The 21827-nt window shown below is 38.4% G+C and overlaps 3 protein-coding genes across 4 annotated transcripts in view; 1 reads left to right on the top strand and 2 right to left on the bottom strand.

Moving 5' to 3' along the window:
• LOC141808747 (LIM and senescent cell antigen-like-containing domain protein 1) overlaps positions 1-16540 on the bottom strand; it is a 47648-nt gene extending 31108 nt beyond the window's left edge. Inside the window, exons 1-2 of one of the 2 annotated variants that reach the window (XM_074695445.1) lie at positions 16528-16540; positions 14440-14598 (exon numbers count right to left, since the gene is read on the bottom strand). In XM_074695445.1, coding sequence (XP_074551546.1) covers positions 14440-14468 — 29 coding nt within the window. In that variant the 5' untranslated portion in view covers positions 14469-14598; positions 16528-16540. Of the gene's footprint in view, positions 1-3671; positions 4029-14439; positions 14599-16527 lie in introns of those variants that run through there. The other variant, XM_074695444.1, reaches the window with a different exon arrangement.
• Positions 16541-17787: 1247 nt separating this feature from the next.
• Positions 17788-21827, bottom strand: part of gcc2 (GRIP and coiled-coil domain containing 2) — a 30286-nt gene continuing 26246 nt past the window's right edge. The window contains exons 23-24 of the mRNA XM_074694450.1: positions 19469-19670; positions 17788-19355 (exon numbers count right to left, since the gene is read on the bottom strand). Of these exons, the coding sequence (XP_074550551.1) occupies positions 19282-19355; positions 19469-19670 (276 nt within the window). The 3' untranslated portion in view covers positions 17788-19281. The remainder of the gene's footprint in view (positions 19356-19468; positions 19671-21827) is intronic.
• tmem223 (transmembrane protein 223) overlaps positions 20900-21827 on the top strand; it is a 1045-nt gene continuing 117 nt past the window's right edge. Inside the window, exon 1 of the mRNA XM_074694451.1 lies at positions 20900-21827. This exon is cut by the window's right edge and continues 117 nt beyond it. Coding sequence (XP_074550552.1) covers positions 21060-21827 — 768 coding nt within the window. The 5' untranslated portion in view covers positions 20900-21059.

Genomic DNA, 21827 nt, shown 5'->3' with positions numbered 1-21827 from the left:
ACATGTAGGAAAGATTAGACATGATAAATTATTCCTTTATACAAACATTAACCATTTTTTTACACAAGCAAATAAATATATTTAGTTTTAATTAATGGAACATGCATTTCAGACAAATTTACAAATGTAAAATGAAGGCAAAGCATTCATCACTTCATACCAAACACTGTTTTAAGGGCCTGTATACAGGAACCCAGAGGTGGGGGACTCAGGTGACATTAAATATCTGCATTTTTTTTCAAGTTAGATTACATCATGTTTTATTGTAAACATGATTGTGAGATTTTACGGTGCAATGCATGTGGCACGCTGCACAGCTCACTAGCTGTCAACTGTTACGCACGCAGTCATGGAGGCAGATGGACCAAGAATAATATAATGTGGGTTCATGGATTATTTTGTTGATGCCGATATGAAGAAGAAACCAGCGGTGCACATGGTCTGCAGCTCAACAATCAGTGACACGACTACCACAACATCCAACTTCGTCTGTCACTAAAAAACCTAGACAGAAAGATAAGCTACGTGAATGTGTCTTTTAGCTGTCACGGCTATTAGAAAGCTAACGTTTGCTACCAATAACAATGCCTAAACAAGCTACCTGATGTTAATGTCTTCTCAATAAAATGTGCAGTGAAAGTGTCTTTAGCTAACTTATTGGTTTGACAAACAGTAAAAACTTAAAGAGAGGTGACGTTTGCTTTAACGTTTAGTTTAATGTTTGCATAGATACACATAGACAGATGCATTAACAGGCCATGAAGAAATAGCGTATTCCTCCTAAAGGGGGAACTGTTCGCAGGTTGCAATGGTTTGAATTATCATTACTAATGAAATAAAACTGACTTAAACATGGAAACTAGGATCGATCATCAGATTTTCATGACTTGACTTGTGACTTTCTTGATTCTCACCAGTGACTTGGGACTTACTTGAGACTTGAAGGTTCTGACTTGAGACTTACTCATAACTTGCACATGAGTGACATAATCCAACCTCTGCACGAACCAGTGAGAGACTCTTGGAAAGAATTTTCCATTAGCTTTCATGGCTTCAATATCCTGTCGCTGCAGTTTTGTACAAACTATTCAGGTGGTTACAGTTATGAAGCTGCTCCATGGTAGCAAAACATCTCTTTAAAAAAAAAAAAAAAATTAGAAAGAAAATGTGACTAGCATAGCACTTCCTTTTGACTGCTGAGACTGTTTTCACGCTGCTTCTCACATTCACACCACACTGCACTGATGGCAGCCAGTGTTATTTAAAGGAACTATCAAATAATCCTATCTTCACACCTTCACACACGGCTGACTGTACCACCAGGGGCAGTCTAGGGTTCAGTTTCCTGACCTTGCCCACTTTGGCATGCAGCCTGCAGCGACTGGGATGAAACTGACATTTTACTGGGTGATGACGATGCTACCATTGAGACGGAGCCAGTTCTCAGATAGGAACTTCGTGTTTTGCTTAGTCGACACAGACCCTGTTTACACCTAGTGTTAAGATGTGTACCAAGTAATCACAGATGGGCAGCTCAATGCAGGCCTGAATACAGATCCACCTGTTTTATGTTCAGTGCTCCCTGATTTAATGTCTCTGTGCTTTGTCGCTTTAAATCCCTGGGCCGTTCATTTCTCATGTTGTTTTCAATTTTTCAGCATGTGTAGACATCATGACAAAGGATGTGAAAATCTCAACTGATAAAGTTATCACTGAAGAGACAATCCCATTCAGTTGAGGGTCATGGTTAAAGGATTACTTATTTATTACAGTTTATGATAATTCAGCACAGGAAGGAAAAATGTTCCACAAAGAAAGGAGAGTTTGCATTTACAAAATTCAAAAATCAAACGACTGTTTTATTCATATTAGTAAACCTTCTCCCTCTGCAGTCAGTTTAGTTCATGGATTATAAATTCAATCTGATGCTGACTAATGAATGTGACGAAAGCCAGATTCTTATTTGAACCTCGGGCAAAAAGTGACATCAGCTTAGGAGCAGTCACTGGAGTACGGTGGCCAGTAGGTGTCAGCCAATTTGCAAAAGCAACAACAACAATGCAAAAGTCACAACACAATGGAAGTACAGCCACAACAGAAGTTAAAAGGAAGGTTATCCTAACAGTCACAGAAAGTTTTGAAAGTAAGGAAACAATTGTTTTCTTTTTTTTACCTTGACCTTTTCTCTTTTTTTTTTTACCTTTTACAGCCAAATATAAGATGGCGTATTTTTCCAGTATATAAAAATAAGTACTATGAAAGGTATCGCAAGGTGGGCCCCCATGAAGCTTTGTTCATCATAGATAAAGTTGAAAAAGAAAATCATTTACTTGCTTTCACAACTTGTCTGTGTTTGTGGGGATAACAAACCTCTTTTAACCTCCGTTGTGGCAGTACTTCTGTTGTGTTGTGGCTTTTGCATGAGTGTTTTTGCTCTTGCATTCATGTTGTGGCTTTTGCAAACCGTCTGATACCCACTGGCCACCATACTGGAGGACTGTGTAGAGGCTGCATCAACGCCAGATGTGAACAGCCATAGTTAGCTTCTGAAGTGTGACAGTTGATGCATGTTAACACCTGGTGTAAACAGGCCGCCTATTTCCCCGCCCAGCCAGATATGCTCTCCTGTCCTGAGGTTTTAGTTTTATCAAATGATACAAAGTGCTTAGTAGTGAGCAAGGTGTGAGAACACTGTTCATGTTCCTAACCAACACCAAACTGAGCTTCATGACAAAGGAGGAGGACTGCAAGTGTTTGACTTGGTGCATCTCCAACAACAGAGCACTCTTTCAGTCCACATTCTTCACATAACATTCCTCTAATCACTTCAGGAATACACACACACACACACTCACACACACACGAAAAAGAAGAGAATTAACACAGTGATGGAATGGAAGTCGATGGAGAAGAGTACAAACTAAAGAGATGATCCAAAACTGATAAGATGGTTTTATAAATGCAGGGTGCTAACCTCTGCACAGCCTGTCAACACTGGAGTCTCATCTCAGAGGAATTCCTCCATCAGCTGCGGTGTTTGCTGATCAAACACCCCACCACATCTCACCCTATCCATACTTGTCAATACAAGACACACAGAACAGCACGTTCCGTCAAAGGTTCTTTGGTAATGACTGGTTCTGAAGCAACACGAGGAGCGTGCTCTGAGTCACTGGATGATTCAAGATCGAGGCAATCGGCTCGTAGCTGATCATAAGCCAGTTATAACAAGATCAACCTTAAATTCATAAAAACACCAACTTTCAAAACACAAGAGGAAGAGGTATCTGAGGCATCTTATGACTGTAGAAGATTTCACTTATGTGGGAAAGACTGACACCTTAGCTGGTTTAACACCTTCACAAAAAGTCATAGCAGAGTGGATCATCCCTGTGCATTTATCCTAAACTTTTTCATTTACTTCATTTTCCTTTTAAGTTTTCACATAAACTATTTCTTCACCAAGAAGAAAAAATGAACTCCAGTGAAAAAAAAAAAAAAAAAAAAAAAAACGCTGCAAAAATTCCAAATGAATACATTCCATGGGACTGTGGGCAGAATACTCCGACATGCTGTATGATATAATTTGATGAAAGCAATAATAAATATTCTAGATCCCAGTACCATCATCATCGTCTGAGCAGTGAAGAGCTCCAAGAAGGCAGACTCACCTGAAGTTGTCCCCAGCCTGACTTCCATAGCTGTCTGGTCTCTCTTGTCTCCGCCTGTACAGGTCTGAGTTTTTCAACTCTTTCAGCCTCAAAGAATTCATCTCCCCTCTGCCTCTCCCGCTCTCTCCCTGGCTTCCTTCCTTCCTTCCTTGCTTCCTTCCCTTCTACCCCGTGTCAGTCCAGAATCACTTCCAGAAAAGAGACTGGAAATTCTTGAGCATATAATAAAACGCCTTGAAGCGTCTTGCACTGCTGTGGGCTGTTTCAAACGCAGCTCCAGCCACAGATGTGTGCTTTCACAGACTGCACACCTATCAGCTCTCTCCTGCTCCACCTCCCTCTCCTGTCACAGGTAAACAGGAGGATGAGAGAGCCGTTCCCCTTTCTGGCCTTTACCCCCTGCCGCCTCTTTCACCTCCTCCTCCTCTCTGGCTCACTCCTCTGTTTGAGAAGAACGCCTGAGAGAGACGAGAGAGAGTTCAAACAGAGTGAAAGGAACAAACACTGACAGGCAAACTGTTCGAGTACACCAATTCCCCATGTGAGGTCACTGCCACTCAAACCCTGCAAAAAGTCAAAACTGGGGGGGTATGATTTTGTTATTTCCAGGGATGGGTATTAGGGATAGACTGATTATCAGGGACAATATTTGGCCTTTTGACGCATATCAGCATCTGCCTTTTTTTAATCTGACAGCTGTTAAGAAACTAATTTCAAACTGTGTTGTTGCTGCTCTGATGCAGCCACTCCGCAGTCTGCAGTCACTACTCAGTCTCCAGCACTGTCCCAAATTTTCGGTAATTGCAGTTACATTAAAATTTCAGAAAACTTTATTTATTGTAGAAAACTTAAGCTATCTATTTTTTTAAGTTTTCATTTAACTTAAAATATGCTGCTACGCCTGGGAGCTGTTTAATTAACTCATGCTTAAAGGTATTTGGATGAAGTTAAGTGATGGAGTTTGTATTGTTCACAATTTTGACTGCAAATTAATATCGGCTTCAAATATCGGCCTCCTTGACTACAAATAATAGGTATCGGTTTCGGCCTGAAAAAATCTGTATCGGTCTATCTTTAATGGGTATCTTTAACATGTACACACATGATATAGTACCAATGCCCTGTGCCTGGCATTCCGTATTGGTACCCAATAGTACCATTTTTCTGTACTTTTGTGTGTGTTTATGCGGTAATAATATTAATTGTTCAATAATGAAATCTCTTTTATTTTCATTTTAGCATATTTATTTCTCAATATATAAACTTACAATGACTGTGTTCATGTCCAGCATGGAATATCACTTTATCTTCCACTCCCTCACAGTCACAAGGATGTGTTTAGGTACCAAAACATGGAACCGTTTGATTTTACATGAATCAGTATTCCGTACTACAGACAGACTTTGGTATCTGTAAAAAGTACATTAGTCAGTACCCATCCATAATTCTAAGATTTTACAAGTCAATGGTGACACTCGAAGTGTTGGAATGAGTAAAAATAAATGTGTCGAAGGTAAAAGAATCATTTTACTCTTAATATTTAGTTTAAGACAATATTCTTAAAAAAAAAGAGAGAGAGAGAAAACAAAAAACAAAACTTGAAAACCAATTACCTACTGAGTTGTTGATTTTGTTTATTTTATTTAGTCATTTTTACTTATTCATTAATTATCATTATTTCAACAAATATATTTTGATTTTGAATAGCGATTGAATGAGCCACTGTAGTGTATCGACATTGTATTTTTCTCTTTCTGTACCCACCACAAAAACAGAAAATTCAATTAAAATATTTTACAATTTTTTTTTTACATATTAATTTTACTTATTACATTAGAAAATTTTCCACTTATAACCCAGAACCAGTGTCTTTTAAGGATGGGTACCTTTCACATTTGAAACGATGCTGTACCGATGCCCGGTACCTGGCAATCTGTACTGGTACTCAGCGGTACCATTTTTTGGTACTTTTTTGTGTTTCTGTGGTAAAAAATAACAATTTGTTTAGTAATAAAATACATGTGTTTTTTTTGACTGCACATATTTATTCTTCATTAAATAACCTTGCAATGCTGTGTTCATGTCCAGCATGGAAAATTGGCTACCCTTCCACTCCCTCACAGTCACAAGGATGCATTTAGGTACCTAAACATGGTACCTTTTGATTTTACATGAACCGGTACCCGGTACTTTTGACAGAATTCGATAGGTACCTATAAAAGTACCTGATTCAGTACCCATCCCTAGTGTCTTTATTTTGGCTTTCAATATCTCCTAATTACATTGTTCTGGACTTGAAAACAACATACGTTATATGAACACACTATGTTTGTGATGAGACAGTTTTCCCTCCTGTAAGGTGGTGCACTTCAAGCGATGGGAACATACAGAATAACTGCAAAAACTGCACTTTACTGAACAGCACACCAGTTATGGAGTATTACATTCCAGTTTCAAACACTGACTGCTTATTCCCTTAGGCCATTTTGTAAACTATGAGAATACTCCTCAGCAGGAACAACAAACTATTGAAAAAGGGGAAATGTCAGACCATGAATAATTCATCTTCACATTATGTGGGAACAAGAGATCCTCCCAAACAGAGGGAAAGCACAGCAGATGCACATTTTCAGATGGAGCAGAACTCGCCCTCAGACGTGGCTCATTAGAAACGAGGAGCTGTGATGTCATGGAGGCAGGGGAAGGCTCGGTCAGCAAACAAGCAGAGTAAACAAGAGGAAACAGATGTAAACAGAGCTCAAAGTGTGTAAAGCACACACACACTTTGATTTACGGTCTGTTCCTGAAACAGCCAGATCAGCCTGACTGTTTTTTTCTTTGTATCAGATGGTTTGGACCGGCTGTGCGTGAACTCACGGTTGACAGAAACCATGTCCCTCCTTGTGTACAGACACTAACGTGCCCTGTGAATAGTTCACACTATGCAGACTCACCTTCAGCAGCTTGCCTTAACCTGTTCAGCATTCCACATCGGTCTGAAACACTCGCGCACACACACAAAGTCAAAGCATAAAGCGTGAATGCTGATCTTTGAAATCAGCTCGACATCCTGAAGCAGCTGCAGCAGCAGCACAAGATGACAAGTCTGAGTACGCCGTGGTGTTCATGATGAGTCATAGTTTTATTCACATCAGAGTCAAACTTCTCAACAGTTTCATTCATTTAGAATTTTGATTTCACTTCTAATGCACAAAAAAAAGGTTACATGCGTACAGCTCTAATCTTTATGGGAGTGTAAAAGTGACAATACAGTTATGTCATCTGCTCTGGATTACACAGTGTAAGCAGAGGCAACGTGTGAGGAATTATGGCTCCACAATCTCTCTGATTTCAAATGAACTTGAATGCAGCCAAAGTTTTATGAGAATATAAAATATGAACAAAGCTGTCTGGTTATGGGGCTCCACTTAAGCTCAGCAGTTAAAGCTCGGCCTGTGTCGAAAACCTATGGTTCCATAGCAACGACGGCTGGTTCAGCCCTTCGCTGCTCGTCATCACTCTCTCTGCTTTCCACATTTCCTGTCCCAAGCCAGCTGACCAAATACGGCAAAAACATGACAATAAAGAAATGATAAACAAGCACACACACACACACACACACACACATACTCCCATTTTTCTGTGAGGCCAATTGCAGTGACAATCCCTGACACTCCAGAGAAGACTTTCCATGCAAGTGTGCTGCCACCGTGTGGACGACTTTGGTAGTACAGTTATTTAAATACTAACTTCTCTTCTGTCATACATTTCCTTCACAGGCCACAGAATAAAACCATTAACATATTTTCCCCTTAAAGATTTAGACAACAAACTGAATATCATCCAGTTTTCTGAGTTTTTATAATCTCCTTTAAAACTGAAATAGCTTCTCTAATTAAATTCTTGATTTCTCTTCTATGGGTCATTTCATTTCTTCAGTTCAGAGTGGAATCAGTCGAGAGCATAAAGGAGTGAAAATGTCATCCACAAACACACACACATGGTTAAACCTGTAGCTACACTGCAAAGATTAATAAGTCACAACAACAACACTACCACACTTTTAAATGCTTTGTAGAGTGTTTTAATTTGGTCTTACCGATCTGTCCTGTCAAACTGCAGCCAGAGTGTTTCGTCTGTTACTTAAGTCCCTTTGCTGTCACTGCAAACACTGCTACAGCTATCTCAGCCTGCATGGCCACATCACTTCCTGTTTTCTGTGTCTTTGTGTGAGCAAGAATGTGACCACTTGTGCTTAAGTGACAGAATGTGTGTGGATGTCAAACAGCATTAAAAACAGAGCATTAGGTTTGGGTTTTAAGCTCCCAGGGAGCACCAGGATGGAGGTGGGGTGTGAGGACAGGACAAGGGGGGATGATCAAAGTTGCTGTTGAGGAGAAAAGGAAGATCTACAGAGGTGTGAGGAGGTGCAGGAAGCCTGCAGTCAATGGGCCAGATGGATAATCAAGCAGTTCTCACTGACCTGCAATGTTGTGTTTGTCTCTCCAGCTTCTTAAGGGGGAACCAAACCCACTGACCACACACTGACCACACACTGACTGCCACTGACAGTGTGCTCCTGATGTTAGGTTTGACCTTTAAAATACTGGTGTCTTTAAATACATATTTCTAACAGATATGTAAATGTACCTGTATATAACGATGAAGTATCGGGAACTCACTTAGAAAGTGTCAGCCACAAAGAACTTCAAGATTCTGGATGGTTTTTATCTTTTTTAAGACAGATGAGAAATGTATAGGGCTGCACGGTGGTGCAACGGTTAGCGCTGCAGCCTCACAGCAAGAAGGTCACCGGTTCAATTCCCCACCTCGGCCGGTGGGTCTTTCTGTGTGGAGTTTACATGTTCTCCCCGTGCATGCGTGGGTTCTCTCCGGGTACTCCGGCTTCCTCCCACAGTCCAAAAACATGCTTACCAGGTTAATTGGTCACACCACATTGTTCCTAGGTGTGAGTGTGTGCGTGCATGGTTGTCTGTCTATGTGTCAGCCCTGCGACTGACTGGCGACCAGTCCAGGGTGTACCCTGCCTCTCGCCCAATGATTGCTGGGATAGGCTCCAGCCACCCGGGACCATAAAACAGGATAAGCGGTATAGAAAATGGATGGATGGATGGAGAAACGCATAAGTAATTTAAGTTTGAATGGGGAAACATGAACGGATAGCTAAATAGAGGAACATGGCTCACTTACAAGATTTGATTAAATTCTACTTCATGCTTGGGTTTAGCCATGGTGAGATTATGCTGTTCTGAAGAACTCTAGATCAGTGTTTCCCAAACTTTTTTGGAACAAGCCACAGCAACCCAAATCAATTTACAGGATAACTGTGCAAAGAAATAAAAAGGTTTTTTAATCATGTTTCTGCTTCATCTCACATCTTTGGTAACAGCTAACAGGCCTAAGAGACACATTTGACTAATGTATTACAGCCTTGTTAGACAGGTTAGCCTGCTTGCATTAGAATTGTATCCCAGACATGTGTACAGGATGAGAGAGCAAGGCACGTATCAAGTGCAGCGTCCGGTCTGCTTCTGTATTTTGTCCTCATTTTTACTTGTATACTCATATATGAGAATTTGTTTTAATTAGTCTGTCAAAGTCAAATTTCTATCACTCATGACCATAGACTGTATATAAAGTGGACAGTGTTGTTCCACCATTTATCATTGTGCGGTTTTGAAGCCAAAATAACGCCGTCTCAAGCGCCACCATTGTAGCAGTTTGGAGCCAGATTCTGTGCAGTAGAGACAATGAGGGATTCTGGGAGAATCTGAGTGGAGCTGAGTGACAAAAATAATATGTATTTTTTTTCTTTCGAGAGTCTAATCACTTCCTGATTCCACCTCCCGACATATTTTACGATCCCCGAAAAAAATACACGAGAACGGCATCTGTCAATCATTGTTAAATGTTACGTAAAGCCTCGTTTTTAACCTCGTATAACTAATAAAAAGGAAACTTTTTAGAAAATAGAGGACTTGGATACAAGACAGCCAAATGATATCTTCAAATCACCACAACAATAGGACCTGAGGAACATTTCTACAAGATGAAATAATTTTTTAAAGTTTGACCACAGTCCATCTGGAATAGCTGGAAAGCCGTATTTTTAAACCTATACTGCAGCCAGCCACCAGGGGGAGCAGTTTTTGTGGAGACCTCACTTAGAGCAAGTGGACGTCCATTTTTTTTTACAGTCTATGCTCATGACAAACAAGAAAAAGTTTTTTCTGTTCTATTTTATTCTATTCTATTCTATTCTATTCTATTCTATTCTATTCTATGTGGTTGTGAAAGGGATGAGAAGCAAAATACAAGACTCGGGACGAGATATTCAGATGTGATGCTCATCCAGTAAGAAGGCAACAGGATCTCAGGTTCGAACTCAAAGGGGTTTTGAATCCTTCAAAAGACTTCAAATCTTTCTATTGGAAACTAGCAATCAAAGTAATCAGTGGGTCAGCTCTTTCATATGTGTTATTGTGACACAGTGACAGTGTTTTCCTCCGAGTGCAGTAAAACATAGGGATGGGCATCAAAACCGGTTCCTGTTAAGAATCTTCTTTACACTATGCCAGAGCTGCAGGACGTTACGTCCGCCATGGCCATCTTAGCCTCGCAGTTAGCTGCCATTTCTGATTTAGGATGTTCAGCTTGAAATTTTACTAAAGGACTGAACTCACAAAGAAATGTACATTCCTCTTTCACAAGAGATTTCTATTCAATACATTCAACATGGTATAAATCTCCTTATTTACCGAACATGATACCAACAAAATAGCGCTAGCTTGATACAAACATATATGGGAAATTGCACTGATATGCTAGCGCTTAGCATACATCTGTATAACTTTGGCTTCAGAATAGAATTTCAACTTTCAACACAGAAACATATCACAGATAGTCTTTGTAACTGAAAACTCCAAATGTCAAAATACTCACAGGCAAGGAAGAGTTACGTGCAGACTTGTGCAAGGTTCCAAACAACTTAAAATATTGCTATAACCACTTCGAGACACTAGATGGCCTACTTCAGTCAAAAACATATAACAAAACAGTACGTTAACATCACATGATATGCAATTTTCACCTATTTCTATATATATACACCAAGAGATATCCAGATCCAGGGACCAATTACATATTTATTCACTTATAAACTCAGTGTAATGTTGCTGACCAGGAAAACTTGTAAAGCTACGTTTTTGGCTACCCATAAAAAATTTCTGGCAACCCACCTGTGGGTTGATTATATAATTGTATATAATTGTGGGTGATAATATAATTAGTACACTTACACTGAGATAGATTTTAAAATGTATGGGGCTCATCAGAAGAATTACCGGGGAGTAGCTTCATATTCATGGACAAGGTGGAGGGGCAATTAAGTTATCATATTACAACATGAACAGCTCCCCGTCACAGCAAGATTAATAGTATATTGAAACAAAAAGAAAATGATATTATGTCGAACTCTGCATGAAACTGTTAAGAGCAGAGTATATCGGTTAGAAAACTCAGAGCACAGCATTCTGTGGTGTCTTTTACATGAGGCAACATCTGGTAAACAACACAAAGCTTCTGCAGTTGTTTCTGACATTTCTGTTGTATAATCTCTTTGCACACCATGCAGGAACTGCTTCAAGTAACCATGGCAACACTTGTTTAGCCCTTTGATTTTGTACGCACTATGTGTAATTCTTGTCCACCTCAGAAAACAACAAATGCTTCCTTTGAAAACCATCAGCCTTTATTGAGCTTCAAGGACATGAGATCAGAGGACTCCTTAGTTCTTCATTAATGAACTGACTTATATGAACTGCTAAGCACATCATGTGAAAAACTCAACAAGTCATTCTGTGTCACTTATTATCAAGGCTAACATTCCTGTTCACCACATGCAACAAGTTACACACACTTCAAATCCTATATCATACAAGTTCAGCACTCTTCCAAACAAGGACAAGTCCACACTGGAGTCTGGGTCGCTCCTTTAAGCTCCAGTTGTATCAACATGGAGCGGGATCAGATCTAAAGTAATGCTCTGGGAATGCAGCAATCCTCAGGCCTTTAAAAGACTCGCCCTCTCACTGCAGCTTTCAGCGTCCAGAGTGCTTTATAAAAGCCAGATTCATCCCAGGCCATCAGTTATTGGGGAGTACACACAGCAGCATTCACACTGCTGGAAAAATATGCTGCTCTGAAGGCAGTCCCCGAGGACTGCATGGTTCAGGAAGTGGTTCAGAAAGCAATAACTACTGTCCAGTGAGTTTGTGTGGACATTCCTGTGCAGGGAGGAGGCTGAGCTGCTGAAAACAGACAACATCCTCATCCTTATTTCTTTAGCTGCATTTCTTTATCACTGTTTTTTTTTACTTGTTAAAATGTAATCTAAGCAGTTTGTGAGATCCGTCAACCACCACAGCAGCACAACCAAGGACACTTGAGAATGTGAATGATGAATTTCAGGAGTGTAGAAAAGAATTATATTAGGTGACTGAGGAAAGCTTCACAAAAAATACAAAATATTTTTTTTGCTGCTCCATTAAAAATGGTAACTCAACACAAAATGCTATGACCTAAGGTCAAAATAAAACTACTATGTTAATTTCTTTTTTTTAAATAGCAGGATAGCCATTCAGAAAAGTTTGAATGCTTAAGTGTTTTGACAAGGGGTGAGTATTGGCAAGAATCTAGTGATATGACATGATACGCATCATGATACTAGGGTCATGATACAATAATGTCACAATATCACAATATTGTGATATATTGTGATATTCTACACAGTTAACTATTTGATTGAAAACAGCTTATCTGTTTTGTTGTGTTTGAACTAAACATAAGGTGCGTCAAGTTTGTTGCTTAAACTACTTTAATATTGATCTAATGTTGCAACACCAACACCAAGTGAGACAAGGTGAACAGTTTTTTTTAAGTTGAAATATTAAGATTAAATTTAAAAGTGGTTGTAAAGGTAAATTAACCCCTTAATTTAGAAGGGTTAATAAATAGCCTGTGTGACATTTGGAGGGTGGCTTAAACTTAAAATATCACCTATTGTACGCATCAAAGCATCAAGGCTAAGGCAAAATGTGGAAATACAGGATGAGCCATAAGTTTCCATACACAGGAAAAATAGACATTTAATGTTGGACAACTGTTTTTAATAACATGCTCTAAATGATTACCACTGTTTTGTAAAAAACATATATTAATACGTGTTTTCCACGACTGATCAACTTGCATTAGCACAGTTGACGTTTCGCTACTAATGGCGTTGGTGATACATTCCTTGACGTGATTTATGTCTCGTATCTTCACCTGATACACAATAGCCTTCAACTGCCCCCAAAGATAGAAATCAAGAGGGGAGAGATCTGGGGATCTGAGGATCTGTGAAAGCCATACCAAATAAAATACATCATACGTTTCCCCCTGTATGGAAACTTATGGTCCACCTTGTATACACTGCAAAAAACTGAAATCTTATCAAGTGTTTTTGTCTCACTTTCAGTAGAATATGTCTTTTTAGACTTAACATGAGCCACATTCAGCTGATCAGTCCAGAAAAATGTCTTGTAACAATAAAAAAAAATCTGCCAACGGAACAAGAGGGAAGTTACTTGTATTAAGACATTATTTTAGTTTTAAGCACATTTTTTTGAGCAATTTTTCTTATTTCATTGGCATTTTTTGTCTTTAAATAGCATGAAACAAGACATTTTTCTGGACTGATCAGCTGAATGTGGCTCATGTCAGGTACATTAACACAATTTTTACCTGAAAAAAGACAAAACACTTGATAAGATTTTAGTTTTATATCATATCGCCTTAATATGGCCTAAAAATATCAAGATATAAAGAAAATGCCATAATTCCCAGGCCTACTTTTCAAACACTGAATTAGATAAGTGGTCAGCCACTTGAAATTCATTTTGCATCATCATCATTATTATTGTTTTTTTTTGTAACTGAACCAATCAACTCAACAGAACATGGTAACAACAGATAATCATTACACATTTAAAACATCAGTTGATTATATTAAAAAAAAAAAAACTGATCACAATGTTCTTGGTTGTGTTGTACATCGCTTTGGACAAAAGTGTCTGCTAAATGAAACGGTAGAATTGCAGAAAGTGGTTTTTCAATGAATTATTTTCCATTTAAAATTTAAATGATTACAAAAAGCACCAGCATTTGTTGTGTTGATACCAACTCTAATGACTAAGTCTGCAGACACATTATCCCTGATAAATTGAGCACAAAAGAAGCTGACATCAGTTAAACAGCCAGAATATTTATGCAGCTCATCTTCTAGTGTAACTGACCCACAGTTCAACTTAACATTTTGTATAAGTTTCATGATCAACATCACAATTATTCTTCCTTAACAGAATTTTAAAGCAGGAAATGTAGCAGCTCCAAACAGCCCAATGGAGGGCGCAAGCGAGCAGAGACCAGATTGAGATGTAGCAGCACATTATACAGTAAACTGAATACAGAGTAGATGATCTTTGCCTATCGTGTTGTAAAGAACCATAAAGCAACGAATTTGTGCATAAAAGGAAAAAATAACGTTGCACATTTTTTTCTATAAGTTTGCAGTAACTTCAGTTGCCTAGCCCATGAGAGAATGGAACATACCAGCCTGCGTTTTTTTCTTCCAGCGGAAAAATGACAACTTCCAAACTCAACCGGCAAAAGTACATTTGAAGGAAACAGTCTGAAACGCCCCACTCACCCGTTCGTCATCTCCGTGACACCGAGCATCGCCCCACCAAGTCCCGGACCAGACCAGTTTCTCTGACTTCAGATGCAGAAATCCAGATGTTGTCCGGTCCAGGATGTAACGTTACGGAGCAGCAGAATGGCGAAAGTGGGCCTTGCCTCTCTGCTCAGTCTGAAAAACCACCAAGTGCAAGATTTAACACTTCCGCCAGTGCCTTCAAAATAAAATCTCTTCAAAGGGAAAGCTTTTATCCAAGCAATACTTAAGATTTAGATTTGTAACAAGGAAAATCATGTCAAAGTAAACATAAAAAAATACAAGAATCACACACATGAATTGATTTCATATCCATTACATGAAGACGTAAATGGCAGAGCATTCACATTTGTTTAAAAGAGATTGCTTCATTATTATTATTACTATTATTATTTAAATTACCTTATTTCATTTATTCATTTATTTATTTTTCTTTTTTCTCTCTTATCATGAAAACCTTAATGCAGATTTGGCCTTTTTTTTTTTTTTTTTTTTTTCGGGGGGGGGGGGGGGGGGGGGGGTATTATATGCATGTTCATTGTAACAAATGGTAAATTTCTGCTCACCTTGTGCCAAAAATTCAATAAAAAAAGAATGTTGAAAAAAAAAGGGATTGCTTCAAAGCAAAATTAAACCTTCCAAATGTCTTTATTTAAGTGGATAGAAATACTGTCTAAACAAAGAGAAGACAGAAAAATGTCTTGTAAAGAAAACAAGCTCATTAACATGCTCTGTGGCTGTCTTTCTTACAGAATTGCACCAAATCATTCTGGTTTGCAAACAAACAATTTAGCCCACTTTTGTCTACAGAAGTACATTTTTTAAACTTAAGCTTTTTTAATAATAATAATAATAATAATATTAATAATAATAATAATAATAATAATAATAATGATAAAAATAATAATAATTATTATTATTATTATTATTATTATTATTATTATGATTATGATTATGATTCTTTATTTATTTATTATTTTATTTTCTTAAAGAAAGTAGCCATAAAGGAAAACAACATCTATAAACATTTCCATTTTCAAAATTTCAGTTTTTTTATTGTCCTAATGTCTGACATTGTTATTAATATAGAAAAAAGAATAAAAACAAAATTAAATCATAGCGTTACAAATATCTTCTGACACTGCTTGTATACACTGCACAATACAAGCAGGCCTAAGCTGTGCTTTTTGTTTAATTCTCACACCACATTAGATTTTGACATACATCTTACCCTGTCTTAATCCATCATTACCAAGGCACATTGAGGCATTTCACAGGTAAACTTTTCTCAGTTAGAGAAAAGAAACCAGAGCTGGTTCAATGCCTCTTATATTCTTTCTTTTTATTGTTGTTTCCCCTCACAAAATAATGTAGAAAAAAAACATCAGGTCTCAGGGAAGAGCTGAAAAAAAATGTTCGGGATTGTAACACGCCAGAGCATGATCAAAGTAAAGATTTACATGTACAACAGGATGTCCATATGTACTCTGGGTTTGGTTCTCTGAACAGGTTACAAGCCACTCACCAAACAAAGATAAAAAACATTTTTAAAGGGCTTTTATTTTGAAAATCAATCGATTATTTTACAACTGTTCATTTTTGCAGCTTTTCTTTCGGTCTTTGAGTTTGCACCGCTGTAAAGTAGTATATTAACTGAAAAACGTTTTGATCAATCCTAAAATCAGTGAGACTTGTGATAAAACAGATCTAGAACCTGTTTTGCTGGATTTAATTGAGGCTAAATCTCCTTCACCTATGTTAGTCCTGACATAAGCATCAGTTGTATGGATATTTAGGTTGTTTAACTTGTCCGATTTGGTGCCTAAACTCCACATACATTACAGCAAGAGGGTGAAATGAGAACGTCCGTTATGAATCATGTCACCAAGAAGAGGAAAATGTCCCAGCCATCATCAGACTGTCATGTTCAGGTTACTCCCATTCCCTTACTGTACTGCTAAAAGCCTGCTGTTTAAAATGATAGCAGTGAAGTTATAGCGGAGAAATCGAAGTCATAACAAGGATCTGTTTACAATGGTGCTGGTCCCCAGAGTGGTAATTTACCTTTCCCTCCAGTAGCAGACAGGGTTATTATTTGTCATTTCCTCCTCTAAACACGTCATGATTCAAGAAACCACATGAATTGCCTTAAAAGGAAAACCACTTCGCTCCTTTCCCTCCTTAAAAAATGGGATGAAAACTCCCAATACAAGATGCGAATCTGTAATCTACACCACACACTGACAAATGATAAGGACATGTCCGTGTTTATAAGGGAAACATACTTTTTGTTTAATTGTTTAAATTATTTTAACCCCCATTTCTTTGAAATGTGTTTAATCTTTTAATCCAGTATTCCTCAAACTCCACAGAAACATACATTTAGTACATGCCTTTCATTGATATATTTGTAAAAAGCAAGTCTGCAACCTGTGGCTCTGGAGCCCCATGCGGTTCTTTCACTCCTTTGCAGTGGCTCCTTGAAGCTTAAAAAAATATTGAAATAAAGACTTTTGCTTACAAAGGGATTTGATGATTAAAGACATTGACACTAAATAAAATCATGCTTTAATATTTTGTTGAACTAAATATGCATCCCATCTGCCCACCAACTTTCCATGCACCTGTAGCTAACGTCAAGTTTTACAGCCCTGGAATTATTTCAAAATCTTAACATTTTTTAAAATTAATTCAATTTCCATCTCTTATTTTATTTTTATTTTATTTTTTGCAATTTTTTGAAAAATTATGAAATGCCATCATTCTTTTTTTTTTTTTTTTGCAATTTTTTGAAATACCACTTTTTTGTAAATTTGCAATTTTTTGAAATACCACTTTTTTTGTAAATTTGCAATTTGTTGAAATACCACTTATTTGTAAATTTGCAAATTTTCAAAATTTCAAAAAATGTTTGCATTTCTTTTTTATTTTAATTCTATTTATACACAAACATACATTATATATATATATAAATAGGCAAATTTTGGATATACCAAAATTTTTGCTTTTTTTTTTGCAAATGTAAAGTTAACAAATTAAGACATCACATGTATGATTGCATAAATTCACAAAACTTCTCTTTTAGATACATTTTCTTGTATCTACAGTATCTCTTGTCTTTATAGTGAAGATTAAGTCGATTTTGGGGCTCCAGAATCACTCTAATCCAGGTGAGCTGAGGCAATATGGCTCATTTGAAAGTAAAGGTTCCAGACCCCTGGTAAAAAGACTGCTTTACTTCTGCTTATACGGACCTATAGATGCAATGTTTCAAATTAAACCAACATGTCAAAAATGATTAACGAAAAATGAAGACAACGTTATTAACATTATACATATGAGCTTTATTTTTGTTAGCAACTGAAAATATCCCAAGACCTTTATCTGGAATTACCTGCTTAACTCTGAAGGAATTAATATTGTGTAAATGCCCAGCCTTTGTTATACATTTGAGGAGTGATAGCTGTTATAATCTCTTTAGCTTCTGTTGACCTCACCCACCATAAATATAAAAGCTTAAGATAAAAATACATTCACATACGCTGAAGGAATAACTGAAAGCTGCCCGTGGAATGAGAAAATAATCAGTTGTCTTCATTCAATGCTGGGACAAGCAAATCTGGTATTTGTGCACTGGTTTTACTGGTGTGCTTCAAAGGGAGGAGGATGTGAGTGTGAAATGATTCCTTCTTTACCAGTCCCGCGGATACTTAAGCAGAGTACGCATGCTGTGATGGCCTTACTTTATCAAACTGCTGTGCAGGAGAGGTTGCAACAAATCTTAAAATGATCAGTGATATAACAGCAGCAGAAAAACCATAAAAATCAACCAGTATTACAAACCTCTCAGTAAGTAGCTATTAGATAGCAATCACTCAAACAGCAGTAACAAAACAGACCGACAACAAAAACACCAACTGATCATCACTACAGGATATGTTGAAAGAAATAACAAGAAAATTATGACTGCTACTGATTTCAGAACATGAGGTATTAGTCAATCAATCAATCTCCATGTTTGTCAGGCTAACCTGACAGTGTAAAAGTGCTCTGCCACCGCCACACCTGAGGATTAGCTGCTGAAGCCCGTCTTTTTCAACTTTTAAAGCTGAAAACAATGGGCTTAAATGAAATCAGAGGTCACACAGTCTTCACTGTGCCTGGTGTGATGCATGGAAATCTTTTCAAAGCACATTCAGTTGTCATATTTATCTAAAGATACTGTTGATAACAACTGAAATGGAATGATAAGTCTTTAAAGTCAGAAACGACACAACTGAAAATGCTCTTCAGGTACTCTCATTATGCTATCCCTGTGATCATTTCCTCCCCCAGAATGTATGCACCTCATTACAACCTGTTTTCATCACTACACAATAGACAAATGATTAATTATAACAGCTACAATGTTTAAATAACGCTTAAGGCGCCTTATAATGCCTCTTCAACAACACGTAACCTTCATGTCTTATATATGTTATAAATACCCACATAGAGTCAGAGGAAGGAAGACAGAATTATGTCACAGTTGACTGTTCATTCAGAGACCAATGTAACTTTTGCACTGCAAATCCAAATCAGTCGTTACCTGAAAGACTTCAGTATTATCTTTCCCTCACCTCCTCCTCCTCCTCACTCTTTGATGACACTTTTCTTGTCCCTTCTTGTGCCCAAAAGTTTTTCAGCAGCCCCTTTGTCCTTTCTATTTTCACAGAACTTCAAACTTTCAGCGTTTCAACTTCGTACTGGCTTTTTCATTAAAAAGACCTTGGCATGTGTTAGCACTGTTATCAATTTTCAGGTACATCATTAAGGAGTTTATCTGATCCCAGACCAGCTGTGGAGATAGGAGGACCACCCTGAGCCACGATTACCCGATCCCTCTTCCTGACCTGCCAAGAACATAAAAACAAAAACCTGGTTTAGAAATGCATGCACATGTTTTGTTTAAATCTGTTTTCATTCATTGCCTGCAAAAAGCATGATTTGTGTTTAAAGGTCATACCTTGTGCAATAGCAGCCAGTTTGCTTTTCTCTTCTGGACTGAGCTGCAGCATTGTGTGAATGACAGGCAGAAGGGCTTGCCGCTCGCTGCCAGACTGCAGAAAGATGAACTGCAGTAAAACATTCTTCAGGTACTCCAGGTTGGCCACACTCTTCTCTCTCTCCTGGTTTCGCTCCAGACGACGCACCTCACTCTTCAATAACTGCATGATAGAGCACAATGGAAACTTACAAACATAGCCTTAGGTTTTAACCAAAAACAAAAAAACAACATAAATTCTGATCCAAACACTTTTATTTATTTGTGGAATCTTTCAACAAGGGTTCCTTGCATCAGGGAGTAGACTAAATCATAATGTCTACAGAAACAGAGGCAAAGAAGACTAGATCAAGAACTGCCCTACCTACAATACAAGTGCAATTTGTTGAATTTATGTATTTACCTGATTTAATTTCTTGAATGTAACAGAGTGATTCTATAATTGGGGGAACACTTCAGGTTTACAAAAAAGTGAAAAATATTTTCTTTTTTGTTTCATATTCTATTTACTTGCAAAGTATATTCATGGAATGTACTAAATTCATAAATTGGCAAGCTTAAGCTCTAATGAATTTCTAAATATTTTAGAATTAGAAAAAAATGGAGCATAACTTTGTCAACCTTGTTATGGACAAAAGTTGTGACTGTTTTTTCAACATCAATCCATACTGTACTAAGTTTAGAGTCACTCAACATTTCTAAGTAAGCCAACGCTCCCTAGAAATGTCCCTCATCATTTTTATCACAGTTTAGCCAAAATTTAAAAGAATTATGGCACAAGAATCACATGTAACACAGTTGACATTTCCTCCATCTTTTGGCCCTTGTGCTAACTGCCGACATTGAATATGCCACCACCTGACCCCCATCACCTCAAATTTCTGAACATTTTCTTCACAGTTTGGTCTTTATTACATCTATTGTAAGAACACCAGAAAATGTTGATTACCCTGTTGATGAACAATTAATGTGCCCCATGTACAGACAATCTTTCCGATGAAATATTGATGAGGAGGAGTTGACACACTTTCTTCAAGGTTCCGACCAAAAAGGATGTGACCATAGTTGATTTGGGTCATGTGACCGTGGAGCAAACCATTGCTGATTTATAGGGTTTTTTAATGGGTAACACAGTTGAAAATTGATAAGTATACCCCACAGACTTGAAATGTACCCCTAATTGTAGAACTTTAACTATAAGGTTAAAGTTGTATAAACATTTAAAAAAATATATTTTCCTTAAAATTTGCAATTTCCGAAACCAATTTAGTAAAATAGCTGCAATGGTCCTAGCGATTATATACTATTCTTACGGGTTTCAAATGAGTCGACAAGTAACCACGAGGAACTTGAATTTGGTCAGCCCAGCTTTCCGTAGAGGACCGCCTTACGTCAGACTACCTTACGTCAGACAATATGGCGGCGCCCTCTTCACTCACGTAATTTGTTTGGAAGACCGTGATAAGAGTTGTGACATCGATCATAATCGTTGAATATATGTTTCATTGCATTTAGATGTGTTGGAGCAAATGCTAACGCTCTACGTGGGAACATGGGTTTAGAACGTGTTCTCCGTGGGGCACTGACGTGTCTCTCTACGCCGCTTCGACTCGTAACCACCCAGCGGAAAGTCAGTGTTTGTGTTCCCAGGATGTCCCACACAGTGAGCAGGGCTACTTGTGTAACGCGGTTATTCTTCAGGTCATTCGTCCTCTCTGCTCAGACCGGATCCGCTCACAGACACTTGGCTCTCCGCCGCAGCCTCAGCTCCTCCGCCCAGCCCCTCAGAGATGTCACCCTGTTCGAGCATGACAGGACACGCTTCTTCCGGATCCTCGGGGTCTTCTGTGGCGGCCAGTTTCTTTTCTGGACGTACCTGGGTCATTTCGCTTACCATGGGCTCAGAGACACCGGAGCTTCTTCAGAGAAAAATAAAGGCAGGGCTGCCACCACGACCGGGCTAGCTGGGCTGTGGAGCTTTGAGATGAACCTGGGCTCAAACACCTGGAGGTACGGCTTCACCATAGGCTGTCTGGCGATAGGAGCTGGGATTGTCGGACTCGGGGTTCTGTTTTGCCGGCGCTCTGTCAGCCAGGTAGTTTTACATCAAGGTGGGAAAATGGTGACGATAAGCACACAGTCACCTTTGGGACCAGGGCATGGACGGAGGATCACAGTTCCTCTCTCCCAGGTAGCCTGCTTTGCTCACAGACAGGAGTCCCCCTCATTCATCCCTCTCAGGATCAAGGGACACAAGTTCTACTATCTTCTTGATAAAGAGGGAACTGTGAACAATGTCAGGTTATTTGACATCACCGTG

The sequence above is a fragment of the Halichoeres trimaculatus genome, unplaced genomic scaffold (assembly GCF_033239565.1).
Source record: "Halichoeres trimaculatus isolate MK-OKI-2021-1 unplaced genomic scaffold, fHalTri1.1 fHalTri1_scaffold_19, whole genome shotgun sequence".
In the NCBI taxonomy this organism is placed as follows: Eukaryota; Metazoa; Chordata; class Actinopteri; order Labriformes; family Labridae; genus Halichoeres; species Halichoeres trimaculatus.
The sequence above is the reverse complement of the archived record's forward strand: the minus strand, read 5'-3'. Positions and strand labels throughout refer to the sequence as shown.